We start from the raw sequence: 26,003 nt of genomic DNA, 5'->3' as shown, positions 1-26,003 counted from the left end.
CTGCCTTGTAGCTCGTAGACGTGCTAAGGCATAGTGAGGAAAGCAAATCCATATAAAACCGCATAAGAATCCAATTGTCATGGCAAACCCAAGCCAAAGCAGTTGTTTTCCCATAACCCCCCACGACGAAATGGATTCCCAGGTGCAGTTTCCTGCCTAGTATACCTACTGAGGAGCTTTATGCCGCCTCCAACTGTTCGCATGCACACGTCCGGCTTCCACGGCCCAGGGGATATCGTGCTCTCTTGAAAGATTTTTTTTGACATGAAAGTGTTTTATGCCGGGATTCACCAAGATCTGACTGACGTCATATCCGCCACGGAAATTACATCACCAGAAAAGTTTCACTGACACGGCTGCGCCAGGATTCGAGCCGGGATCTTTGTCGCGGCAACGGGAGGAGCCAGACGGTTTACCCACTGCGCTATGAGTTGAAGCACAGACGGCTGTATGAACGCGCCATATATCCTTCCTATAACCTCCTCCATTTAGACGGTGCTGCCGTCTAAGGGAGGTAAATCGAAGTAGTGCATCACGATGCTAATGAGTGCGAAATGTTGGCGCCAGCTGAGCTAGTCGCAACGCAACCGTCTGCAGTACACTCCACGGAGCCCGAACGCGGTGGTCGCACATTTGCCAAAGCGACGCGCCAGCAGGTCGTCGCTCGCCAAGCACACCCGCAACACAGCCCCGCAAATCATGCTATTTCGCTGCAGCGGACCGTGAGTTCACCAAACGGTTCGCTGGCAACACGTTCGGTTTCGTTCGCATGGTTTTCGAGCGCGTGTAGTTTTAGTGGGGTTTACACAGTGCTCCAACGCGTGCAATCCAGTTTCTAATATTGATGCGTCTGGCGGTGTCATACCGACGAAATATAAATAGTGATGTGCAAGTTCATATCGATGCAGAATAAACATTCAACTGATCCTGTGAAGGCACTTTCGTGTTTTACCGGTTCGTATGAAAGATGGAAAGTTTCAACCACCGGAGGACGAACGACCGCGTACCACGAAAGTGCTGAGTGATTAATAGCACCATTACGCACAACTGCGGTAACATTCATTTGAACGCTACTATTGTTCATGGGTTGGTCGTAGTAAGTTCCGGCACAAATGGTCTAGGCATGCTCACAAGCCCCAAGTTTCCACACCTGAAGCACACTTATTAGCGGTTGCACACACTCATGCACACAAGCATATGCGCTTGCCCGCACGCACGCACGCACGCAATACACGCACATGTGCGCCTGCACATGCAGATGCGCACACATGCATGCATAAATGTGCACGCACGCACGCACGCACACACACGAACACACACACACACACACGCGAACACACACACACACGCGCACAGACACGCGTACAATTCCACGCACACACATGCATGCTTACAGGTATGGATGCAGGCACGCACACATGCACATGCATATCGACACACGCGCGCGACCGTATTAACGCGCACTCAACACACGCACACTCTCGCACGCACCCGCACCCGCACTCGTACCCCCTCTCTCTCTTTATAATATAAGATGCATGGGAAGATAGTTGAATACACAGCAGGGGAGCCCAATCCCAGTTGTCGAGAAAAGGGTTTGTTATAGCGAAACGTTTAATACATTTATTTCTGTTAAGTCCCACCTACGAAAGTGAAGTCAAGAAAGTACGATTCGAGGGCAGGGGATTTGCGGTATGGGCCTCTGATTTTATTTCAAACTGCATGCCGGGCGAAGAAAGGTGCCTCGAGCAGCGTGAAGAGATGCGATGCTGAAGCGGGTCTCTTGCCGCGGAGAACAGAGCACCGGACGAACGCAGGCACATTTCCGCTGGCTTCTCGGTGTCTTAATTGGAGCTCCGTGGATTCTAGCGATGCTGCACTCATCCAGTCACCTGAACAAGGAGCGTATGGGAAACGGAGGAGACATATCTTCCGGCAGCGATTTCCTTTCCGTATTCTTGGCGCCGTCGGCGGGTACACGAATTGGATTTCTAGGTTGCTCCCGTCGGATGCTGCTGCACATTGGCGTTTGTGGCCTAGGCCAACCGCAAATGCGAAATCAGTGTACCCACGGTCTGTTTCTAAGCAGCGTGATAAATTGCGGCCAGTCTGTTCTTACAAAAAAAAATATGTCTCGTGGATTCCCATGTAGCGGTCTCTCTCTTTGATGAGCCACAGGCAATCGCATTTTGAATTTCATCCTCCCCCTGGCAGCAACCGAAATCGAGCCGTGCGCTGCAGCAAAGTAGAGTGTTCTAGTTAACTGCCTGCAGGTTGCGTGGTGCGCTACCAGCTACTTGATTTTTCGTTTGCGAAAGCAGGTATATTTACTAAACCAAGTAGACCTGAAGTGCGTGTTTATGCCTCATTAACAGTGAAATTTTTTACGCAATCATAAAGATATTTACTTAGTTTTTTTCAGTATACGACGTTTTTAGTTGAACATTGGCCGCGCGGTCATTATGCTAGAGAACTTGGAACTGGACTAAGGGAAGAAAAGACGAAACACACGCTAAACATCTAGCGTGTGTTAAGTCTCTGCTTCACTTAGTCCTGTTCGATGTTCGCTATAACGATTAGTTCCTTAGTTAGCTACCAACTTGCTCATTTTTCCACTTTAGCCTGAGCTTCATATGACCATTTGGCCATATGCAGCTCAGGCAGCAGCAATGGGACTACTTTGATCACGTCGGCAGTCAAAATTTGTCGCTTTATGGGCAACTGATCTCTGCAAGGCAATTAGCTATCTGTCCTTCCCAAATGCAAATGCAGGCAAAACTGTTGGCTCATTCATCCCGTTGCGGCGTGGCAGGTCACTGTGGCAGGCACGAGAATCCGTTACTTCCTGGAAAACGCGACACTTTGTCCTGTCCCAGCGGCACACTGCAGGTCGAGGAAAGAATAAACTTACAGAAGGGGAAACACGTGGAGGGATATGGCGACACATTCTTTTAGCATGCGCTCCAGTGCGGTCTCATGTTTTTAACCGTGACCGCGCCTATTCAAAATATTTCAATTTGAACGATACCTTGGGAGCCCGTTTTCATAGAGTACGTTCCAGGCGTTGCAGGAACACGTAAAGCTATTTGGAGTTACCTCACAAAATGCCCTTTCAAGATCAGTTTTGTTTTCATTTTTGCAACATAAACGTGATTTTTGAGACGCGTTTGCATCACCTGGGTGTGGAAAAGGGGTGCGGTCATCGCGCGTCACTGCTACCAACGAAGAATTCGTGCCACTCATAATTACTCCGCATCAGCGTTTGGTTTTTGTTATCAGGGCATGAATATAAAATCAGCAAACGATTTTCAATCGTCAGCTTTGCACTCTGACAGTAATAATCCCTGAAGTGGGCTGAAAATGTCAAGCAGTGCCTGTTTGCAAAGCTACTTTATGATTTTAAGCGGCTTTATTACCTTTGCGCACGTTGTTCTAAGTTGTGTCGTAGTTCTACTTACCATGGAACCATTCGCAAACAGTTCATAACAGTTTCGGTTTCGTTTCTGCATCGCGAAATTCATATTTGGCGCCACTACGCAGTTACCCAACTTCAAGCTCACCTGCGCCGTGAGCATCCGCGACTGATCCTCGAAAAAAGCATGCCTCTCCTGATTTCACCCAACCCTAACCCGATTTCTGCGATAAAAACTTCCGATGCAAGTCAAAAGATAACACCCAGTCGCCAGATATCTGTCCCGATGAGGAGAGCGCTTCAAGCTGGCCTGGCACACCGCCAGCTGTTCGCCTGCCAGTTTCGTTTCCGTAGGAGGGTACCTCCGGGGGTCTAGTGTTGCGTCTTAGTTGAACTGTCTATACGGACGGAGTCTCCAATACGTTTTGTACTGTTTCATTTCAAAAATGTTAGGTGCACCATGGCGCTGCAATGGAGGAGGCTCGTAGTGCTGATCTTGTTTATCGCGCAACAGCTACTCGGTCAAAGTTTGCAGGGCACGATTCTAGCGCATCGCACCTCGTTCCTGTAAGCAAGGCTGCAATAGCGAGTCAGAAGATGAAAATAAAGCGTAACATTATGTTTTGAGAGATAACTGACAGTGAACATCAACAAGCATCAACCACGGAGTTCAGTTTTCAACTTCATGGACAATTTTTCGCATCGAGTGCTTGTCCCAAATATTGTGCTGCTGTATATACATCAGTCATTGATAAGATGTTTTTACGTTTTGTGGTGGCAAATTAGTGCCTCTGATAATGTCAAACCGCCAGATTTCTTCCAGGGAACCACCCGAAATTGCACATTTTGTAATAGAGGTTGGGCTTCACCGTATGGCACGAGCACCACGCGTACTAACATTTTTTTTTTATATCTGAAAAACTGTTCCGCGCAAGTCGACATTTTTTGCTAGGGTGTGTTTTTGAAATGTTTCCCTACAAAACGTACATTCTAATTTTTTTCTACTATCGGTGGTTTGTTATACACAACTCCACAGAACTGGCAGCAGCGACCGTTCTTACCGCTTCCGTAGAGACTGCTGAGGAGTGTGCAATCGCCCTTGCTGCAACAGACGAGGAATTTCTTACTGTTATAACGGACTCACACAGACCACCTGCAGAAACTTTCTAATTGGCCGCATCTCTCAACCCGCACTGCACCTTCTTCGCCAACTAAAAAGACTACCAGAAATTAACATCATCTGGTCACCCGGCCACCAGTCCCTCCAAGGGAACGAGGTGGCACACGCCGCTGCCCGTGCTCATACACACCGGGCCGTTACCTCAGAGGGAGAAAACAACGACCGAACCGCCTCAAAGCCAGCACCCCTGCACACATACACCGAAATCTTGTCCCACTACAAAAACGACCGCCGTCGCTTCCGGCCACCTCATTCACAATTAACGCGCGACGAAAAAACCCCTTTCCGGCGCCCGCAAACCAATTCGTATCCCCATAACACCCTCCTAACGCTATGTACCCCACCCAATACCCTGCCACCTGTAATTTCTGCCCTGTTGCTGCCACCCTATACCACGTGGTATGGGAGTGCCGACGGACTCCCACTCTAACCCCAAATACCAACCCTACCTATAAGCAGTGAGTGGAGCAGCTGACCTGCTCCTAGCTTTCGGTCCAGCGCCGACTGGTGGAACGGGCCCGGACGGTCAGCCAGCTCCAAGGCATCTTCGAATAAGGATGCCTCTCACTGGGTGGAGGCCCTAAGAACATCCTCCTGCTCGTTACTACAATAAATGTTTGTGTCTCTCTCTTTTTAACACGAAAGTGTTTTATAGCGGGATCCACCAAGATCTGACTGACGTAATACCCGTCACGGAAATTACATCACCAGAGAAACGCGGCTGCGCGAGTATTCGAGCCGGGATCTTTGTCGCCGCAACGGGAGGTGCCAGACGCTTTACCCACTGCGCTATGAGTTGAAGCACAGACGGCTGTATGAACGCGCCATATATCCTTCCTATAACCTCCTCCATTTAGATGGTGCTGCCGTCTAAGGGAGGTAAAGCGAAGTAATGCATCACGATGCTAATGAGCGCGGACAGTTGAGCTCGTCGCAACGCAACCGTCTGCAGTACACTCCACGGAGCCCGAACGCGGTGGTCGCACATTTGCCAAAGCGACGAGCCAGCAGGTCGTCGCTCGCCAAGCACACCCGCAACACAGCCCCGCAAATCACGCTCTTTCGCTGCAGCGGACCGTGAGTTCACCAAACGGTTCGCTGGCAACCCGTTCGGTTTCGTTCGCATGGTTTGCGAGCGCATGTGGTTTCAGTCGGGTTTACGCAGTGCTCCGTCGCGTGCAATCCAATGTCTAATGTTGATGCGTCTGACGGTGTCATACCGACGAAATATAAATAGCGATGTGCACGTTCATATCGATCCAGAATAAACATTCAACTGATCCTGTGAAAGCACATTTCACTTTCGTGTTTTACCGATTCCTATGAAAGATGTATCAGCCACATTTTTTTGGGGGGGTGGGGGGGTTCGACATCCCAATTCACTATTTTAAAGATAATTTTTTGCACTAATTTTCCTATGCAACTGAGTAAGGCGATCGGTAGAAAGGAATCATAGCGTGTCGGTGGCTTTACAGGCTTCAGAACGGAAGTAATCTTCGCTATCTTCCATTCAGGAGGAACGGTCCCATGCAGCCACGTAGCGTTATAATCTCCAAGAGACGCAAACGAGAGCGGTGGGGTAAATGCGAAATGGCCTCGTAAGTAATTTCATCGTAACCAGGAGAACAGCGTTTCTTGACATCGGAAATGGCTGCATTAAGTTCCTGTATCGAGAACAGGAAGTCTAACGCAGGCACAGCAGCTCGAGGTGGAGTAAAATGATTTAAGTGTGGGCGCGTCTGTGCGGATGTTGTTGCAGACAGCAGCTTGCAATAATCTTCAGCAGCTTCTCTCTGAGAAATGCTCTCACGCTACTGACAGCGGACTGAATGGGCGTAGTTGCGAAATGTTGTTACGCATGCCCTTTACTACACGAAAGATGTGCGACAAAGGCTTGCGAACACCCAATTTCGCGCAAAACTCTTGCCATCGCTGCCTGCTTAACTTCTCTAAATCTCGCCTCACATGTATTTGCGCCCTAAGTGTTCGTTGCAAGTCTATAAAGTTTTGGTACGTCGTGGCTTGCGCTCTGTGCGCCTGAGAATGGCTCGTAGCCTCTCATACTCCTCCTCACTTTTGACGTTTGGAAGCCTTTTCATGACACGCGATTATTCCCGCAGGCAGCGAGCAATGATAGGAATTATGTCGTCATCGCTAGTTGATACTGTAATCCTATGACCGACACTCTCTTCATAGGCCTCTCAGTTAGTGCACTTGACCTTCGCTCCTTTTCGGAGCGCATCTTTGTCAAGGTGAGAAAGCAAAACTGGGTAGTGGTTGCTTCCCCTTGTTTCGAGGTCTGTGCACCGGGAAAATTTTGGCGCCCAGCGTCTTGAGATAAAGGAGACGTCGATGCAGCTGCTCACTTTCACGTTTTTCATTTAAATGGTGTTGCTGTCGTTAAGGGGCTGAATAGAGTACTGGATCAGCAGCTCGGCTAGCCTCGTTCCACGGTAATTTCTATGTGCCCTGCCCCAGACCTCATGGTGCGCATTAAAGTCACCGCAAATTAGGTAAGGCGGGGACATGCCAGTGATGATATTTTCTAGCCGTGAGGCGTCAAAGCGGTTGCTTGGCTCTATGTAAGCAGCAATAAATGTGAAGCATTTGGTGCTAATTCTGGTTTTGGCACAGGCGTATTCTTCGGATTCATGATCAGGCACGGCCACTCTTGCTACAAGCACATAATTGTGGGAAGCGAAAAAAAAAAAAAAAAGCCGACTGGGGCCCTTTAAGCTCTTCGAATGAAGCTAATGATAATTCTATAACTTAAAGTGATCTTCAGCTCGAGATTTAGATATGGCAATAAATGGAAATTGATATGTGCGCACAAGCTGACGACCACCGGCTATTTTCGAACGAACACCCCGTGCATTCCATTAAAAAACTGTACAACTCTTGAAACTTGAGTTAATAAGCGGTTTCAGGTAGCGGGTCTCCGATGTCATCAACTTTGTTGTGCTCCTGTACGATACCGCGAAGCTGACAGTGTCGAGGACATGAAAGGTTCCAAAGACAAGAGTGCTTCTACCTCAGCGATACAGCCATAGGAGGGGTTGGCTCGCAGCAGTGCCCTGATTGCCGCGAAGAGCTTGGGAATGAGAATGCCAGTAATATCGGGCTGCGTGGCCTGAGCTGCCGTTTCTCTGGTGAGAAAGTGCTGTTTGTGTACCAAAGAGCCTTTTCTGAGCCTGGAACCCGTCATTTTGGGGTTTACTGCGACGATCCTCCGACAGTTCAATGCCCCTTCGGAGGCATCCCTTGATCAGCATCATGGCCTCTAATTCAAAATCCTTTCGGGATGAAATCAGACGCGCCACTATGCGCCAGTGGAATGCAAGAGGCCTCAAGTCCCGTTTTCCGGACTTTAGATGGTTTGTGTTCGTAAACAATTTCTCTGTCATCGTTATTTGCGAGCCGAACGTAACTAGCGCGATGAGGCTATCTGGATATGAAGCGTTTGCCTCATCGACTAGTGCTGCGTCCAGTAAAGTACTGGTGTTAGTACGAAGGGAACTGACTTATGTTCTCCATTCTGTGGAACCTCATGACAGCAACCAGTATACTTGCCTCACAGTGAAAAAGGAAGGTGTATCGTTCACACTTATCTCCGTCAGGACGCCTCGATTGCTTCATATTAGACAAGATCATCAGAGACACCCCTAGACCTTGCATCCTAATGGAAGACATTAATGCACATAATATGCTCTGTGGAAGCCAAAGAATTGATACAAGAATGGAAAGATTGTCTCACTGGCATCCTGTCATGAGCTTTGCTGATTAAACGATGGCCGACATTTTTTCGCGCAACAAGATATTAGCTGTCTGTATTTGTCTTCGGTCTCAAGAAGTCTCACTGGCAGCATTCAATGGTTCGCCGACTTTGAAACACGCGGGAGTGACCACCTTCAAACATACCTGAGGGTGTAGGCCTTTGACGGTTTGCTTCCTGGGAAAAGCATCCGACGAATAGACTGGAAAATCTCGCATGGAAGGTATCTGACGCGAAGGGCTCTTCTCTACCTTTCAAACTGGCTTAACTAGCGCTGCGCAGGACTCCGTGCATTTTTTTTTTCGGGCGCATTCGAAGCTTACAGAATTTGACGAAGTGCTAGAACGCCTCAGAGCTATTCGTCACCATGCAGAACGAAGATACAGGCGCACAAAGTCTATTGATGACCTTCGTGAGGCCAAACGTACGCAGAAAAACAATTCAACGTCGTATCACACAGGTGCAAGCACACTGATGGAAATTGTTCTGCGAGAAACTTGATTCTCGGAAACCTTTATCTCACATCTGGAACACTGTCAGAGGCCTTCGAACAACAACGCAACAACGTCACCCTTGTAGCGCTTTGGCGCTTCATCAGTGACGCTGAGATGCCGACGTAGCGGATGACTTTTACTTAAGAATCGCCAATTGTCCAGCTTCTACCAGCCAAGCGGACATACGCATCGTCCCCGCATCACACAACTACCGTATCCATGGACGTGACATTTTCAATATAAGAGCTCGATGCCGCGCTAGCTGTGTGCCGAAGTGTATATTCACCAAGGCCAGACGGATGACGTACGACGCCCTGTGTCAGCTGGGTCAAGAAGCCCGTCACACCCTTCCTTGTCAGCTGAACCAGTCATGGCAAGATGGCTCGGTCCCTGAGGACTGTAACTGTAACTGGCTTGAACCAATATCCTCTTGACCCGGCATCACATATCGCCCTAGAGCATATGCCGTCCTACATGCAGCTGGCAAGCTGCAGCATGCATAGGAAAATTAATGGAGGGGAAGGATGGTTTTAGGTCACTTGGAAGTAGTACCTCGAGCACAACCAAATTTACCCACACGCTATGGCTTGATTAAGACGCGGCCGTTCATCCATTGACAACGCAACTGACCTCGTGACATCGGTTCAGCACGACAAATCACTCATACGTTTGTCAACAGCTTTTTTTCTCGATATAAAAGGAGTGTTCGATAACACAATACATGATGCGATTCTGGGCAGCCTACGAGATACGGAAGTCGGTGGCCGGATATATAGATGGATACAAAGCTTTATATCTAGAAGATATTTTTGTTGAGACTTCGGATGGCCCAACGTCGCAGCACTGTGTTCCTCGAGTCGTCCCGCAAGGAAGTGTGCTTAGCTCTACATTATTTCTCACGTTGATACTAATAGGGCTTATCTTACCAACCAACGTCCTCCTCTCTATCTATGCTGATGACATTTGCATTTGGGCATCAGGAGTTTCACTTCCTCAGATTCGGGCCCCTCTTCAGAAAGCCGCAACACTCACATGTTTGTTCCTGCGTCAACAAGGCCTGGAAATATCTTCAGAGAAATGTGCACTTGTTCTTTCGCCCCCAAAACAATGTCACAGTGTATTATTTATTAAATTGACACCCTATTTCATACGTCAAAAGTCACCGGTACGCTTCTGGGAGTTATCATCGATCGGGATCCATAATGGACTCCAGAAATTTCATTCCTAAGGAAAAGACTCACTGCTGTGGTCCAGCTATTCAAGTTACTGGCAAGAAAGACATGGAGTGCCGCCATTCACTCGATGTTACGCCTATACAATGCCCTGTTTCTCGGTATTTTGCGTTACAGCCTGCCTGTAATGACCAACACGTGTAAAACTAACCTATGTACAGGCATTCCAAGCCATACAATCCCAGGGTCTTCGGACATGTCTCGGTCTCCCGCGTTGCTCCTCAACTGCGGCCACAATTTTCATCGCAAGGGATCATCCGATGACAACCCACGTCAACCGCTTCTGAATTAACAGCTATTCGGGAGGCTCTTTTATTCATACAGCAAAAATCACCAGAAAAATTGGCTGTGCTCTGCGACTCGAGGCCCGCTCTTCTGTGCATCCAGTCTGCCCTTCGCCGCGGCCCATATGAACAACTTGTGGCTGAAATCCGGTGTATATGTGACGTAGTAATCAGGCATGGGCATGATATTATTTTTCAGTGGCTCCCAAGCCTCTGCGGCATTACTGGAACCGATTGCCGCAGAGGCTTGGGAGCCACTGCGGCATTCAACGAAAAAAAAAAAAAAAACGCGAGATTTGAAACGCGAATACCCTTCGTTGTGCTTATCGAGAAGGAAGGAGCCACTACGCGCTGCAGCCGCTTTGTCCGCGCACCGCGTGCGTGTCTTCCAAACGACGAGCGAAGTCGGCGGTTATGGAGACATATATACACTGCGGCTGGTTTCAGACAACGTAACGTGCGTTATTCTGTAACGGCAATGGCAACGCGTTGCTTCCATTCTCCGGTGCTGCATGGCCGTAACGCGTTCCTTTTATTTGCAAATAACAATTAACGTAGTAAATTTTTTTTTTCGGTAACGTTCAACAGACGGGTAACGGTTACAGAAAAAGCATAACTTTGCAAAATCTATAAACAACAAAAAACAAACTGACAACATTTACATAGAATTCCCAAAAGCATTTAACAAGGTATCATATAAGAAACTGTACCAAAATTCCTATAAAATATACCGAAACCCCAAATTACTAAAAAAAGAAAAGCTTTCGATAAGCCTTTTAAGTTGAGAACAATTTGCCACTTAAAAAATGGTTGCGATAAGCTTACCTCAACTAAAATTCCTCAGGGTTCAATGTTTGGTCCCGTCCTTTCTCTTGTATATACAAGTAAAATAGCTTAAATTTCCTTGTAAAAATCTAACTGCTTGGAGATGATTGCATAATTTACTCTGGAACAGGTAGTACCACCGACAGGTAGTTTTTAAACAATCCTTATCAGAAAGTTACCACCTGATGCGAACAATGGAAGATGGCTGAAAACTATATAAGAATTACTCAGACAAAAAATCCTCCAATCTTTCATCACTCTGCTACCACAGCCATCCTTGAAAAAGTAACACGTTAGAAGCATTCTTCTAACAGCGCTAAGATGACGGGGACAAAGAAAGAAAGACTAACACAGGCGCTAACTACCTCGACTTTCGTTCGAGATAGCTCGACTTTCGTAACTGCTACGTTAAAAGCATCTCGGTTTCTGGATAGCTAATAATTTTGATTCGACTAGGCCATTTGATATTAAACGAGCGTTCAGACTTTTACAAACGCTGGCTTGCTTACGTACAAAGACGAAGTTCAGCCAGCATTTGAGCATGCCGCCGCAAAAATATGGCAATGAAGGGAAGTGCACCCACGAGAGTCAATGGTCGTACGCATGCTGAGGTAACGGACGAAATTCCCACTATGACTTACCCATGGGAAATGTCAGTGAAGCAAGCTGTCATCCTCCTTACCTCTGTCTCCCGCTTTCAAGTGATTCGCGCCCCACAGATGTACGGAAAACATAATTTTTACAGCGTGTCTCCCCGCTTAGAAAGCTTCCCCACGCTGTTACTGGCTCAATAATGACTTCTGTGCATCTATATCCCACTCGCAAAGCAAGTTTATCGCCATTGTGAGCTTTCGAAGATAACTGGAATATTGTACACAGCTCATCCTTTCCGCTCCATGTTTGAAAACCCTAAGCTTAATTGTACTCTCGCTCGGTGTATCTGTATACCATCACCTGTGCTTATTGCAGGTCGCGATAACCGCAACCTATTTGACCGGACCACATCCGGACCACTCATTATTTCCGCGTGATAAAGCTTTGTGTGAAATGGCATTGAACATGAAATGCGTAGCCTTAATATGTGTTTGTTATCGGTTTGAGCCAAGTGGGACGATAGCATACCAACGTGGCGACACCAAATAACTCAGCCTGCGTGCGTGCGTGCGTGCGTGTGTGTGTGTGTGTGTGAGAGAGAGAGTGTGTGTGTGTGAGATATATATATATACACACACACACACACAAATATATATATATATATATATATATATATATATATATATATATATATATATATATATATATATATATATATATATATAAGGTTAGTAGAGACAGAGACAAACGAGAAAGACTTAGAAAATAAAAATAAGTTTACTGACGTTTCAGGGAGAGGACTCCCTTTCTTCAGAGTACAAAATAAGTTCGTTTCAGAGCTATATATACAGAAAATTAGCAAGCGCGAGGGCAAGGTGAGAGGAGGGAGAGTTTGTACAAATGGATTCATGGTTGGTGGGTAGCAAAAGAATGAAGGGAGAGCGGGAAAATTAATTACAACAAGGATAATAAGAACACACAGTCACTCGGTACGAACTTGGAAAAAAAGAGAGAGAGAAGAACCAAACACAGAGAAAAAAAAATAATACATAATTAAAAAATAAAAATAATCATAAATAACAAGGTAATTTTCCTCCCCCGTGGCAACGGGGGTGAAAGAGGGGTCAAAACAAGATAGGCGCATGCCCGTGTTTGACATGGGCGTGACTAATCTTTTTGCCCATGTCAAACACGGGCATGCGCCTATCTTGTTTTGACCCCTCTTTCACCCCCGTTGCCACGAGGGAGGAAAATTACCTTGTTATCTATGATTATTTTTATTTTTTAATTATGTATTTTTTTTTCTCTGTGTTTGGTTCTTCTCTCTCTCTTTTTTTCCAAGTTCGTACCGCGTGACTGTGTGTTCTTATTATCCTTGTTGTAATTAATTTTCCCGCTCTCCCTTCATTCTTTTGCTACCCACCAACCATGAATCCATTTGTACAAACTCTCCCTCCTCTCACCTTGCCCTCGCGCTTGCTAATTTTCTGTATATATAGCTCTGAAACGAACTTATTTTGTACTCTGAAGAAAGGGAGTCCTCTCCCTGAAACGTCAGTAAACTTATTTTTATTTTCTAAGTCTTTCTCGGTTGTCTCTGTCTCTACTAACCTTATTTTTTCGCGCTCTGTGTGAGTTTTTATCTTTTCAGTCTATATATATATATATATATATATATATGCATATATATATATATATATATAATATAGTAAGGAAATGAGGGGCTCGTTGAGGAAATACAGAAAGATAGGTCGGCAGTCTACAATGCCAAAGGAGGCATAGGGGTGTGGTTAGGCTCTTTTCTTTTTCACTACGGTTAATTAAGTAAACATTATTATTATTATTTTAAATATACAGAAGAAAGAAAGAAAAACACGCGCCCAGAGTGGGGACCGAACCCACGCCTTTCGATTACATGTCGAATGCCTTACCAATTCGGCTATCTGGGCGACTGTGTCCTCCTTCACTTTCTGGGCTATTTATATTTACTAGAAGTGTATCTGACGCTTGAGGGTGGTAGCCAGCGCCACTCTGACTACACGGGGAGAAGGGGACCTTCTTTTCAACCCCCGGGGCGTGACTCGAACGTCTACAGCCTGTCATGAGCGGGTTACTGGCGGGAAGCCCTCTTATGCTACCTAGGCATCAAGGCTGCCAGAACCGAGACCCTCGCTATGCTTTCGCAGAATAATATAGTAAGGAAATGAGGGGCTCGTTGAGGAAATACAGAAAGATAGGTCGGCAGTCTACAATGCCAAAGGAGGCACTGCCGACCTATCTTTCTGTATATATATATATATATATATATATATATATATATATATATATATATATAGTAAAAAATGGGTATAGCTTCTAACAAAACTGTTTATTGGTCGACGTTTCGATCGGATGCCGATCTTGAGAAAGATCGGCATCCGATCGAAACGTCGACCAATAAACAGTTTTGTTAGAAGCTATACCCATTTTATACTATTTGCTACGGCAACCAAAGACAGCCCTTCTCGCAATCTATATATATATATATATATATATATATATATATATATATATATATATATATATATATATATATATATATATATATAGAGAGAGAGAGAGAGAGAGAGAGAGAGAGAGAGAGAGAGAAAGAGAGAGAGAGGGAAAGATTTAATATAAACAGATGAAGTCCGCCGTATACTAACGGCTGGACTTTATCCTTGAGATGTAGGTGAACAGAGAGATGTTAAAAAGTGCGGCAAAAATTTTGTCAGAAAAAAAAATAAGAGAGAAAGGAGAACAACATACCTTAAGAGCCAATTGTAAATCATGCCACAATATCTATGACAAACGCGTGAGGTTTGATGAAAACGTCACCAAGGTAAAAATTTGAGCTGGTTAGTACATATTCAAGAATAGCAAAAACAGCGCAAAGAACGGGACAAGGAAGAAACAACAGAACGAAGTTGTTTCCTATTGTTTCTTCCGGTCCTGGTGTTTCTTCCTTGTCCCGTTCCTTGCGCTGTTTTTGCTATTCTAGAAAACGTCACTGAGACGGCACTAATACATACCACGATAGTAATAAAGCACGACCTAAAACCGTATCCCGTTCTATGCCTCACTAATACACAAATATAAAGGAGTAATGACGACCACAGAACTTCATCATTTACTGAGCCCGCTAGAAAAGTCAAAAACGCTTTTGTGCGACGTGACCTCGTCATGATTGCGCCATAGTGTACGCGATATGCTGGGCAAGTTCCAGCATGCCTCCTCGTCGCAGTATGGGCCTCGTGCGCTTGTATGGTGGCGCCACTGATGCGCTGTGTTCAGCGCCATCTTGCGGACAACGGAGGCATAATTTCTGAAGTCCGTGAGCAAACGACGTCCGGAGGATAGTATTCCGCGCAGTACGATTATTAGAAGAGAAAGAAGGAATGACCGCTATTCTGTTGCCATGCGATACGAACAGCCAAACGGTACTTTATTAAATAGAATATGGTATATGGTTCGCAAAGGCGACAGGAAAGCGATGCATCACACAAAAAAACAGTTTTAAACAAGCGCGGTTTTGTCTCCGCGCAGCGCGCGGTCACGCTGTCATTTCGCAACGGCTTCCACTGAACACCAGCAGCGCCGCCCAAATAAAAGATAAAAATAAAAAGACGGAAACCCGCTATGTTACCAAGAGAACGAGAGGAGTGCAGGAGTGTGCGTCTGTGTGTGCATCGCCTCCCGGAAGCGATAATGTATGTGTGAGGGAGGGTGTGATCGCTGGCTCCACCAGTGGAAAATTTTTTGTGGGGCCGCCGGCCCTCGAACAGCATGAAATAACGGCATAACGTCCAAACGTCCAAACGACGCCAGCAACGCCTTCGTTGCTGTGGTCGCTTTGGTGGCTTTGGTGGATTTGATTTATTTAGCCGTAGATCAGAACGGCTGGGTTAGAACTGCTGGCATAACCAAGCAGTTGGCGGAAAGCTTATTGTGAGGAGACGACCGACTACGCGACTTCATGGTGCTTGCAGAAGCGAATTTCTCCCGTGTGTACACTTCCCTGTGCCTTGTACATGTCAGGAAGTGATTTGATGTGTTGTGTGTGTGAAATCGCGGCGAAAGGTTTGTGTGTATAAATTGCGACACCAAGGATAAGCGGCTTCAAGAGCCCGAAGATTCAGGTTTGTAGAGGCAGGTATTTGAAAATGCCAACTGCTTGAGTAAACTCTACCTCAAACTGCTGAAACTACGATGAGTTCGTTGGATGGGCTCACAAAAATATTACAATGCTTTTTGAAGTGCTTTCATAGGTTTATATATGCATACTTAATATGCGAATAATTTTGGACGTAGATGCGCGAGACGAGGCTTTCATGAAAGCCTCTGAACGTTTATTTACCTTGTTTATCGCTCGACATAGACACGGGCACAGATATGGTAGATCGCACAACAGGAGCTTTAATTGTGCACGAATGATTCCTCTCGCATTCGGAGTGACCTTGATAAAATAAGACCATTTTGAATAATGGAGATTGTTTCAAAGCTGACAGTTGTACGTGATGTTTGTGTGACTACGCTGCAAGTTATCTTTGTCAGCAAAAATATTTTGCGCAACAAGCCCCACTTCAACTCGTTTTTCAAACGCAAACTACAAGTTGTACATGTTTGAGATATTTGAGAGTCCTTTAAATAAAAGTGTAAATGCGAGTCTCCGAATTGTGGCTGGTGTGTGTCCATCTGTTTACGGTTGTGTCGCAGTGTAGCGTGAATATTTACGTTTCTGTTTTCATTTTAAAGCTTCATATTTTGCTGGTATGACTACGTACAATTCAAGCATGCATATCCGTGGGTTGCTCCATGTATTTTCTGATGCGTGCACACCAAAGGCTAATTGAGGCGCTACAAAAATATGCACTGGATACACGGCATTTTTTTTTTTTTTGCAGCGGTCTTACGGCAAGTAGCGTGCACATACGCAAATGCATTTATGGATCTGTTCTTTTTATTTCTTTTCGGTTACTATGTGCTTCGGGAACGTCGGCGTCGCAGGCAGCTGATCCGTGTACTGTCGTCTGCTTGTATTGGAGAAGGGGCGCTTTCTAAATTATTTCGGCTTGTATTCCCGCACAACTCGTCAGCGTAATATTTCTATTATTATAACAATTGTGAATTAAAAAAAAACGTGGTAATTGTAGTATACTTATTTTACGGTTGTTGTTTAAACTAAGCCGCGTAGCGAACTGCTGTATATGTTTATTTTTTTCTTAAGAAAAAATTCCGCCGCCGCTCCCAGGTGGCGCCACATGTTTATTTGAAACTGCAGTGCACGAGGCCCATAGCGCCGTAGCACAATTAAGTACACCCCCCAAACGCTGTCGTGTTGGAAACCAGGTACAACGGCAAACATGTGCTTAATGTGCTTGCTCCCTCATTACTGCTGTCCGACGTTGCGAAAGCCAGAAAGTGTACTGCGGGTTTAGCTTGTGGAGATATGCGCTGATAGGATTGCTGCAGCTTGCATCCCAGGTCAAACAGCGCTGTCCTGCCATCCTTTTCGCAATACGGAATTCCGTCAGTTGCGTGTAGGCTTTGGGTTTCTTAAGCAGCTGCGTGCACCGGACGTGGTGTTGCTACCTTTATCATAATGGTGCAGGAAGCCACTGAGAGATTTTGTGCATCACTAATGTAATGCAAGGAACGGGCGCACCATGAGGCACGTAACGTACATTTAGCCCTTCCCATACAAAATGTAACTTCCATATATGAGATGGTTCGGTCACAAATGTCTTTTTTCTTGGGTGGAAGGAGGGAAAGGGGGTGAGGGGGGGGGGAGGTGGGGCACCCGTACACTTTAAGACAGTCCTTTTTTCGTTCAGCTGCAGCAAAATGCACTCGATTGACCAATCCATGCCTCCAACAATGAAATGTCGGCGAATGACAATGTCCAGCACATTCGATTAAACGTCTAGTCTGTGCTGTCCCGCAACAGTGCAAGCATGACGCTCTGCATTGAGTATAGTGCCAGGCGCAGATCCCATTTTTGGTCAAATGGATGCACGTTGTTGTCATTCACCGAATTTGCTTTTTGGAGGCATAGACAGGTCAATCGAGTGCATTGCGGTAAAGCTAAACCACGGGATTGTCTCTGAGCACATAGTAGGCAGATGGGCATCTATAGCTTATAACGGGGGTAGTAGCTTATAACGGGGCTAGTTATAACGGGGATAGTTGCCCCGTTTTAAGACGCAGAATCATCCCAGCATTGTGGGCTGGATACTTTGTGAACCGGAGTGGAGCTGTTTGGACTAGATCCTTCCAAAAACCATGGATGGATCCGGAGCCGAAAAAATCTGCTGGCAGAACCTGCACATTGCCTAAGGCTGGGTGCGGACCTGGGTACGGACAAGAGGGATACCGAGCTCTAGCGCTCTCGTTCGTCCTATTCGCTGCATATGTCAAGGGAGAAAGCCGCAGTCACAATGTAACCAAGAAATACGGTTTGAATGCACCAATAAATCAAGCTTTGCTTTACAAAATAGCAAGAGTGTTTTTTTTTTCAACAAGTCAAAAACGGCAGAACATTTTGCATGGATATTACCATCGATGTAGAGTTTACCCGTTTTTAAGAGACAAGCTTCATTCCGTACTACCTCTCTAGCGCGAAACCTTTATACAACATAAAATAGCGTCACTTAAAATACGCAACGGGAGCTACAAACTCGAACTGGGGTGATAAAACAATGAACACACCCTTAAAAGCACGACGGAGCGAAAAAAATAAAAAGAAAACGTGGTGCAAGGTAGCGTTCATTTAGTGATGAAAAACTACCACCAAAGTCTTTTCGATACACATTTTATCATTTTTATATAAAAGAAAAATGTAAATTACCTGTTGTTCTGAAGTTGGTTTCAGCATGCTCACTCCAGCAAAAACGCCCCTGTACGTCCGTAAACGATATCGAGAGGCGATGGAGTACTCACGAAACGTAGCTAGCAGCTTGATAGTTATCCACGAGGGAGCGTTATCACCACGACGTGTTCACAGCGGCGTGTATGTGAGAGGTTGGCGACCCTCGCTCCGCTGTCACTGTCACCACTTAATAAGCAGCCAGCGTGCACTCGGCTCGGCGAAATGCACACAGAGAAAAGGAAGTGACGTAGGGAGCAGACTGCTCGGAGTGAAGCGGTTCACGTGCGACGTCGCCACGCTCCACGCATTAAGGACGCCTGCAGAGGCTCTGCACGCCTCGCTCGCCGGATGAAGCAGATTCCACAGCAAGAGGGTCAATCGCCTCCTTCGTAGTTACTAAACAGAAAAAAGAAGACCAAAGGAAGCCGCTTCTATCCGACTATGCGTCGCAGCGCTGCAAGCGAAACACGCGACGGTCGGATGAATTGCGCTCAATAGAGAAAACAAAACAAAACAAAACAAAAATACTAACAAAGGGATCAACTGCCCTTCTGCGCGATGCTCTTAAAAAGCTTCATAATGTAGTTGCGCCCGTACACTGACACAGCGGTGCATGCCTCCGCAAGAATAAGCCACGTTAAAAGGCTTCGCAAGATATGAGCCGGCGACGTGTATTTCTTAGTGCAACAATGAGCCAGAGAGAGCCGTATACCTGGAATTGATTGATTGATTGATTGATTGATTGATTGATTGATTGATTGATTGATTGATTGATTGATTGATTGATTGATTGATGTAGGGTTTAACGCGCCGACGCAACGCAGGCGATGAGGCGCACCGTAGTGGAGGGCTCCGGATTAATTTTGACCACCTGGGGATCTTTTACGTGCGCCGAAATCTCATACACACGGGCGTTTTTGCTTTTCGCCTCCATCAGAAAAGCGGCCGCCGCGGCCGGGAATCGAACCCGCGACCTCGTGCTCAGCAGCGCAACGCACCTGGAATTGTTTCATGACAAGCAAATATTTGTGATTTATGCTACCTAAGTCACGACGTTTTTGTTATTACCATCATCGACATTATAGTGAATAGCCATCCCGCGGGATACTTCTCATAAACGTTCTCTTTCGAAGAGGAAGGTGCCCTCGGTGCTCTCCCTTAGATCCCACCTCAAGCCTTACCTGGAACTATCAAATGTATCAGCAGGGTTGTAGTTCGGTAGAGTTGCCGGATTAACAAGTTTCCTTATTAGTACAGCATACGTGCGGGAGTGAAGTGTAAAGGTTGGGAGAGTCAGTCCCCTAAGCCAAACAAGCTAGGTCCGCGCCAGCGCTGAGCTTGAAGGAAATTAAAGCCTGAGTAACTTTTTAAGCGAAGCTTGTATTGGCTGACTTGCGCCGTCGGTGGCGTTCGCCTAAAAATCCTTCACCATTCCTCCTCGCCCGCAGCTGTCGTTCGTCGATCGCAGCGGGCGCGCGCGCGCAAAAGTGGCGTGCGGCACAATGGCTTGAGCCGTCGCTGTTGTCGCGCAAAACCCTGCTGCTTGAGATTCCCCCTCTCTCTCCTTCCTCGCCCGTAGGTGTCGCTCCTCAGCGCAGCTGGCGCACGCGATTTATGCTCGGAGATCACGTCCCATGGCAAGTGCGCTCCGGAGAAGGCGCGTCGGCCAGTTCACCGGCCGCTGCGGCGTGGGTAGGCCGCGCTTGTTTCTCTAGGCCGTGTATTCGGGTAAAGCTCAGCGAAAGGAAAGGGTTTCGTTCTGGTCGGTCAATGGTTTTGCGTTTTGATTTCCGCAGAAGGGATTCGTTTTAGTTTTCACTTAGGTCAAGCTTCGCGTGCGCCCCTGTTTCCGAGGGGAAAGGGTTCGTTAGTTTTTTTTTTAACTGAAAGATCCCGCGTTTCGTATACCTCTCTCGGTTTTTGTTCGACAGCCAACGGCACCTTATTTGCTGAGAAATAAAGACTATAGCTTGCATTTCCCTCCGCCGTTTCCCTTTCATTTCTTGGGACGTTTCAGAGCACGTCACAAAATGCCCGGAGCGAGCCGAGCCCGACTCCGCGAGATCGTCGCCATTTTCACGAAAGCTTGTTCTCATTGGCTTTCGCTTTCATCGCAGCCAATAAGAAAGCGTCTTTTTAACGCCATCTTGGTGTGGCAGCGTGCAGCAAAATCGGCCAACCCATCTTTATTGGCGAGGCATGATGACGCCGGCGAAGTTTTCCCAGGAATTCCCAGGCGATGCCACCCAACAGGAGCAGACGCTGTTGCAAATACACGCGCAGACGTACATCGGTAAAAATGACTAAGAGCAAGCATTTATTTTGTAGGAAACTATGTCTTCAATTACTTTTACTTGGTTTCAAACAATCCGTCATGGGTGTTTGTCGCTCCTGTGCAAATCGGCGTGAGATGACGAATTAAAGTTACGCCAACTCATCTAAAGAGCTCAAAACCCTTCTGTTACTTAGGGGCAAGTTATTTTGGGCAAGGTAATTAGGGGCAAGTTATTTTGATTGATTGTGCGGTTTAACGCGCTGACGCAATGCAGGTGATGAGGCGCGCCGTAGTGGAGGGCTCCGGATTAATTTTGAACACCTGAGGGTCTTTAACGTGCGCCGAAATTTTGTACACACGGGCGTTCTTGCTTTTCGCCTCCATCAGAAAAGCGGCCGCCGCGACACCGCGAAAGTTCGTCTGAAGAAAAAAGTACGCTTGAAGCTGTTCGCCTCAGGAATTCCTTCCTAAAAAACTAAACAAATTTTGGTATACGCGAGAACTTTGTTTAATCGAGTTCGTCTTAAAGGGAGCTTACCGTAGTTATATTCATTCGCCCTTTCTATTATTTTATTGCCTAGGCTGAAGAAAGCGGTTCCTGCAAGTGTATTGAACATTACTTTAGACTTATTGATATTTATTTCGGCTTATTGATATTGATGCGCTGGGGAGCGCCGTCGCGTGGTATTTTTTTTCATATTTCGCGGGGTTTCTTTATCAGTCAGAATAAAATGAGTACGCAAATAGTTTGTCGCTGAAAATACCGCATTTGATTCCTCTCGTGGGTACCTATGAGTCTCCTTGACACTTCATTGATTAGAGCCGTACTTCTCGATCTATATATTTAATTGTAACTAATTAATTAAATCACATTAACGACGAAAAATTACTTGCCGCTACTTTACTGTACAGAAAACAAAGGTTTTGTTCGAGTTACGCCATTGCTGTTTTTAAAAATCTTGGTGCATGATAGCTAGGACACCCTGTATATATATATATATATATATATATATATATATATATATATATATATATATATATATATATATATATATATATATATATATATATATATATATATATATATATATATATATACACAGTCATATTAAGGACTTGCCTTTGACATGAAACTGGTTTTATTGACTGCAAACAATTGAATAAGTTTGCATCCTTTCAAGGTGACAGCCTACTACAACCGCTTCGCAGCTGGGAGCCAGCGGGCGTGGAGCAACTGTGCCCCGGCACAAAGGACACGCACCACTGCGGGTGAGTCGGAAATACGAACCGCACACTTGTATAAACTCTCGGGGTACCTCGGGACGGCACTTGGCGGTGGTTTACGTAGCATCAATCGATCACTGTGCCAGAGCGTGCTCCAAACGCCCCTTTATGCACTGGCTTCTGATGTAAATATCTATATGTTTTTTTTGTTCGTCAGGCCAAACAAATTCTTCGTATCCCCCCCCCCCTTGCTCCCCCTGAAAAAGCATATATAACAGGGTGTCCTAGCTATCATGCACCAAGATTTTAAAAAAGAGCGCAGGAGTTGCTCGAATAAAACCTAATGCATAATATTTGCAGTACTGTGGAGAAGCGAACAGTATTTTTTTTGTTAATCAGACTTAATTAAGTAATTGCAATCAATTATGTAACTCGTCATGTAATGTCCTAATCATTTAAGTGTCAATCCGGTGCTTGTAAGTACCCACAAAAGGCATCAAACTGCGGTATTTTCAGCGACGAACCAATTGCGTACTCATTTATTGCGACTGATAAAGAAACCCCGAGAAATATGAAAAATACCACGGGACTGCGCTCCCGCGCGCATCATAAACCAGTGCCCTCAAATAAGCTTATTGAAAGCAACTGCTTTGCACGTCACACGTCCGAAAAGGCAGAGCATCACCTTGATAAGGAAATGCAAGGAAGGAGCAGCATCAGCAAGTTTCCCGCGGAGCGTGTGGGAGATAACGCACAAACTCGGTCGCGATTTGTTCTTTCTTTCTTTTCTTTATTTCATTATGGCTAACTCAGAGCCTGTTCGAGAGCATTGCTTTACGATGCGCGCGGGGGCGCCGCCACGTGGTATTTTTCATATTTCGCACGGTTTCTCTATCAGTCAGAATAAATGAGTACGATATTAGTTCGTAGCTCAAAATACCGCAGTTAGATTTCCCTCGTGGGTACCTACAAGTGTCTCATCGACACTTAACTGATTAGGGCAGTACTTCTCGAGTTGGATAGTTAAGTGTGATTAACTAATTAAATCTCATTAACAAAAAAATTACTGGCCGCTACTACACTGTACTGGAAACATTATACGATTGATCTTGTACGAGTACCGCCGTTGCTCTTTTCTAAAATCTTGATGCATGATAGCTGGGACACCCTGTATAATGCAACCAGTGAGACTGAGACCAAACATCTTCGGGTCTTCTTTCTAAGTGGGAAGTGTCGTGCCCAAGACAAAGCGACATAGTCCAGTCCTCTTAAATGGGTGGCTTTGAGCCCAGAATGCGCACCTCATTACGGCCTGAGTCCCTGCAACTGAGTGACTATAAGCGCTTCGATTCAGCCGCCATGCAGTGCTAAAGCACCGCAGGTAAACAGATATGCATTAGTTTAAGCATTGACATTCTACGGAGCATCTAAAGAGTAAAGGCATTTACCACAACCACCACGTGAGTAATTAACACTGAGTGCCACACAGATCGTGACAAATAGCCGACACCTCCCGGGTTTTCGCCCGAGAGGACACCTCGTTTGATCTACCAGGTTGAGACAGAAGACCATCAAGTGTGCAGAAGTGCTTAGTATCTTGCAGTAATCGCCAGCAGAGCAGTAAACTGCAACGTGTAAAGTCTAGGGTATCCAGGGCGCTATAGCTGAGCAATTTATCCGTTTAGCATACATATATAATCAAAGCGAAAACAAATGTTCTTGTTTCCTTTTGTTTTTGCAGCCTGCTAGTCCCACAGACCGTTTTTAGTGCCGCACGCTTCATGCTTTGGATGTCACGAGATCCTGTCCCCTGAGGCATCGTATTGCTTTCCGTCGCCCACATTACTGTCCTCCCTCCGGCGCAGAATGTTTCGTCGCCTCCGCGGTCGCCAAAGGAAGCAAGCCTGAAACTCCATGTGCCCAGAAGCAGAGACCGTGCCCCGCGCAAAGCGAGAGGCACTGGATGTACAGTGCTGTCCGCTGTCAAAAGGAACACGAGAGTGTGGCGCCTGCACTATTCAGAACACTTGCTGAAGCTGACGTTTAGGCCTACTAAAAGCGGCAGGACATACTTCCAAAACTTGGTAGTTGACCCGACCGAAGGCACTGGATGTGCCGGGACCACAAAGCAAGAATATGAGAACACTAGAAACGACCATTTGCTGCTGGCGTGGCCGTGCGACCAGATAATGTCACAACGAAAACCAAGGCGTACTACAAAGCTTCGCAGCTGCAGCAGCGGTGGAGAGAGTAGCGGCACCTGATGGACGGAATGATGGCGGCCACAATTCATTCCGGGGCTGCGCAGTGGAATGCCGATCGCGGCGGCCGCGCACTTTCTTCTCCCGCGACAGATGCCGCTAGCTTAGCCCATAGGGCAAGTGCTTGTGACGTTATCTGGCCGCTTTAGGAAGCGCCGTTTACCCTCCTGTCTTGTTCTTGCTGCGTGTCAAAAACGTGTGGTTGTGAGCGCCAGCACGTGGGAGGCATTTTGCAAGCAGAGACAATTGACGGCCGTTGCGCAAGTGATAGCATGACACCCCGCACACCAACAGTTCTTCGAGTACACAGTGCATATGAACTCTTTGCATGGTCGCGGAGGGCCAGTAAGTATTTTTACAGAGACAGCTGTAAATGAAAGACGTCCCAGCGCTCCGCATCGCTGCGCGTGCGTGCCGAAACTCTCAGTGCCAGTGAAGTGGCGCAGAAATTTGCAGGTCAGTTTTAAATGCGATTAGCATTTATGCCCCGTCAGAGAGAGAGAGTGAACACGCATTTTATTAAACATTTGCTTCGCTCAGAAGATATACCAGTGGCTGCATGCTTATACCTGCAGGTATAAGCCAGGTGGCGACGTCGGTAGGTCGGGTGACCAGGGTGGTTCGAACGCCTGGGTCCGGGCTACGCAGTGCCTCCTACCACTGCTCCCCGGAGGTTATTAGGGGCAAGTTATTTTGATTGATTGTGGTGTTTAACGCGCTGACGCAACGCAGGCGATGAGGCGCGCCGTAGTGTGGTGTTTAACGCGCTGACGCAACGCAGGCGATGAGGCGCGCCGTAGTGGAGGGCTCCGGATTAATTTTGACCACCTAGGGATCTTTAACGTGCACGGAAATCTCGTACACACGGGCGTTCTTGCTTTTCACCTCCATCAGAAAAGCGACCGCCGCGGCCGGGAATCGAACCCGCGTACTCGTGCTGAGCAGCACAACGCTTTAGCCACTGAGCCACCGCGGCGGGTGGGCAAATTATTTTGAGGGCAGGCGTGCCGAAACTCTCGGCGCCAGTGAAGTGGCGCCAGAAATTAGGGGGCCACTTTTAAATGCGATTGGAATTTATGCCCCGTCAGCTGAGGTTTCGCCGCGCTCACGTAGAGTGCGCGACGGGGCACCTAAGATTGCGTCAAGGTCACCTGCTCGAGATGCGTTCGTTCAACATAAGCGACGTCATGGCAGGAAGTGACATCACAACCAAAAGTGGCACTCCTTCCAGTCACGTTTTGTTTTGTAACGTCGTTAATTCTGACGTCACGGCAGTGCACCAGCGATGGGTTCTTCTATAATAAGGCCTGCAATTCACATACTGTGCTGTTGCAATTTACAGCGGTCCTTTACAATTATATTGCACCCCGCGCAACCTTATAGTCTTTTTGTCGGCACCATTTATCTTGAATTTCATGTACTACACCATATAATTACATTATGCCAGTAAACCAATTGGGAACGGCGGGAGTTTGAATTTACGGATTCTGACATAAGTATAGTGCGCTGCTTTTCGGGTACGACCGGCGGCCGGGTTACTGACAAAACGAGCTCGGACGAAGCG

At 46.6% G+C, this 26,003-nt stretch overlaps 1 protein-coding gene across 4 annotated transcripts in view; it reads right to left on the bottom strand.

The window, feature by feature from the left end:
• The window catches only part of LOC144155869 (uncharacterized), a 115,363-nt gene extending 96,375 nt beyond the window's left edge, over nt 1–18,988 (bottom strand). The window contains exon 1 of one of the 4 annotated variants that reach the window (XM_077687555.1): nt 18,659–18,988. Coding sequence is in view for 2 of the 4 variants with exons in the window: in XM_077687551.1 (XP_077543677.1) it covers nt 11,882–11,933 (52 nt within the window). In the remaining 2 variants the exon portion in view is untranslated. Of the gene's footprint in view, nt 1–11,840; nt 11,998–18,658 lie in introns of those variants that run through there. The other 3 variants (XM_077687558.1, XM_077687553.1, XM_077687551.1) reach the window with 3 other exon arrangements.
• Between the last annotated feature and the right edge of the window lie 7,015 nt (nt 18,989–26,003).

The sequence above is a fragment of the Haemaphysalis longicornis genome, unplaced genomic scaffold, assembly GCF_048455015.1.
Source record: "Haemaphysalis longicornis isolate Haplotype H1 unplaced genomic scaffold, Haemaphysalis longicornis Haplotype H1 scaffold_1, whole genome shotgun sequence".
Classification (NCBI taxonomy): domain Eukaryota; kingdom Metazoa; phylum Arthropoda; class Arachnida; order Ixodida; family Ixodidae; genus Haemaphysalis; species Haemaphysalis longicornis.
The sequence above is the reverse complement of the archived record's forward strand: the minus strand, read 5'-3'. Positions and strand labels throughout refer to the sequence as shown.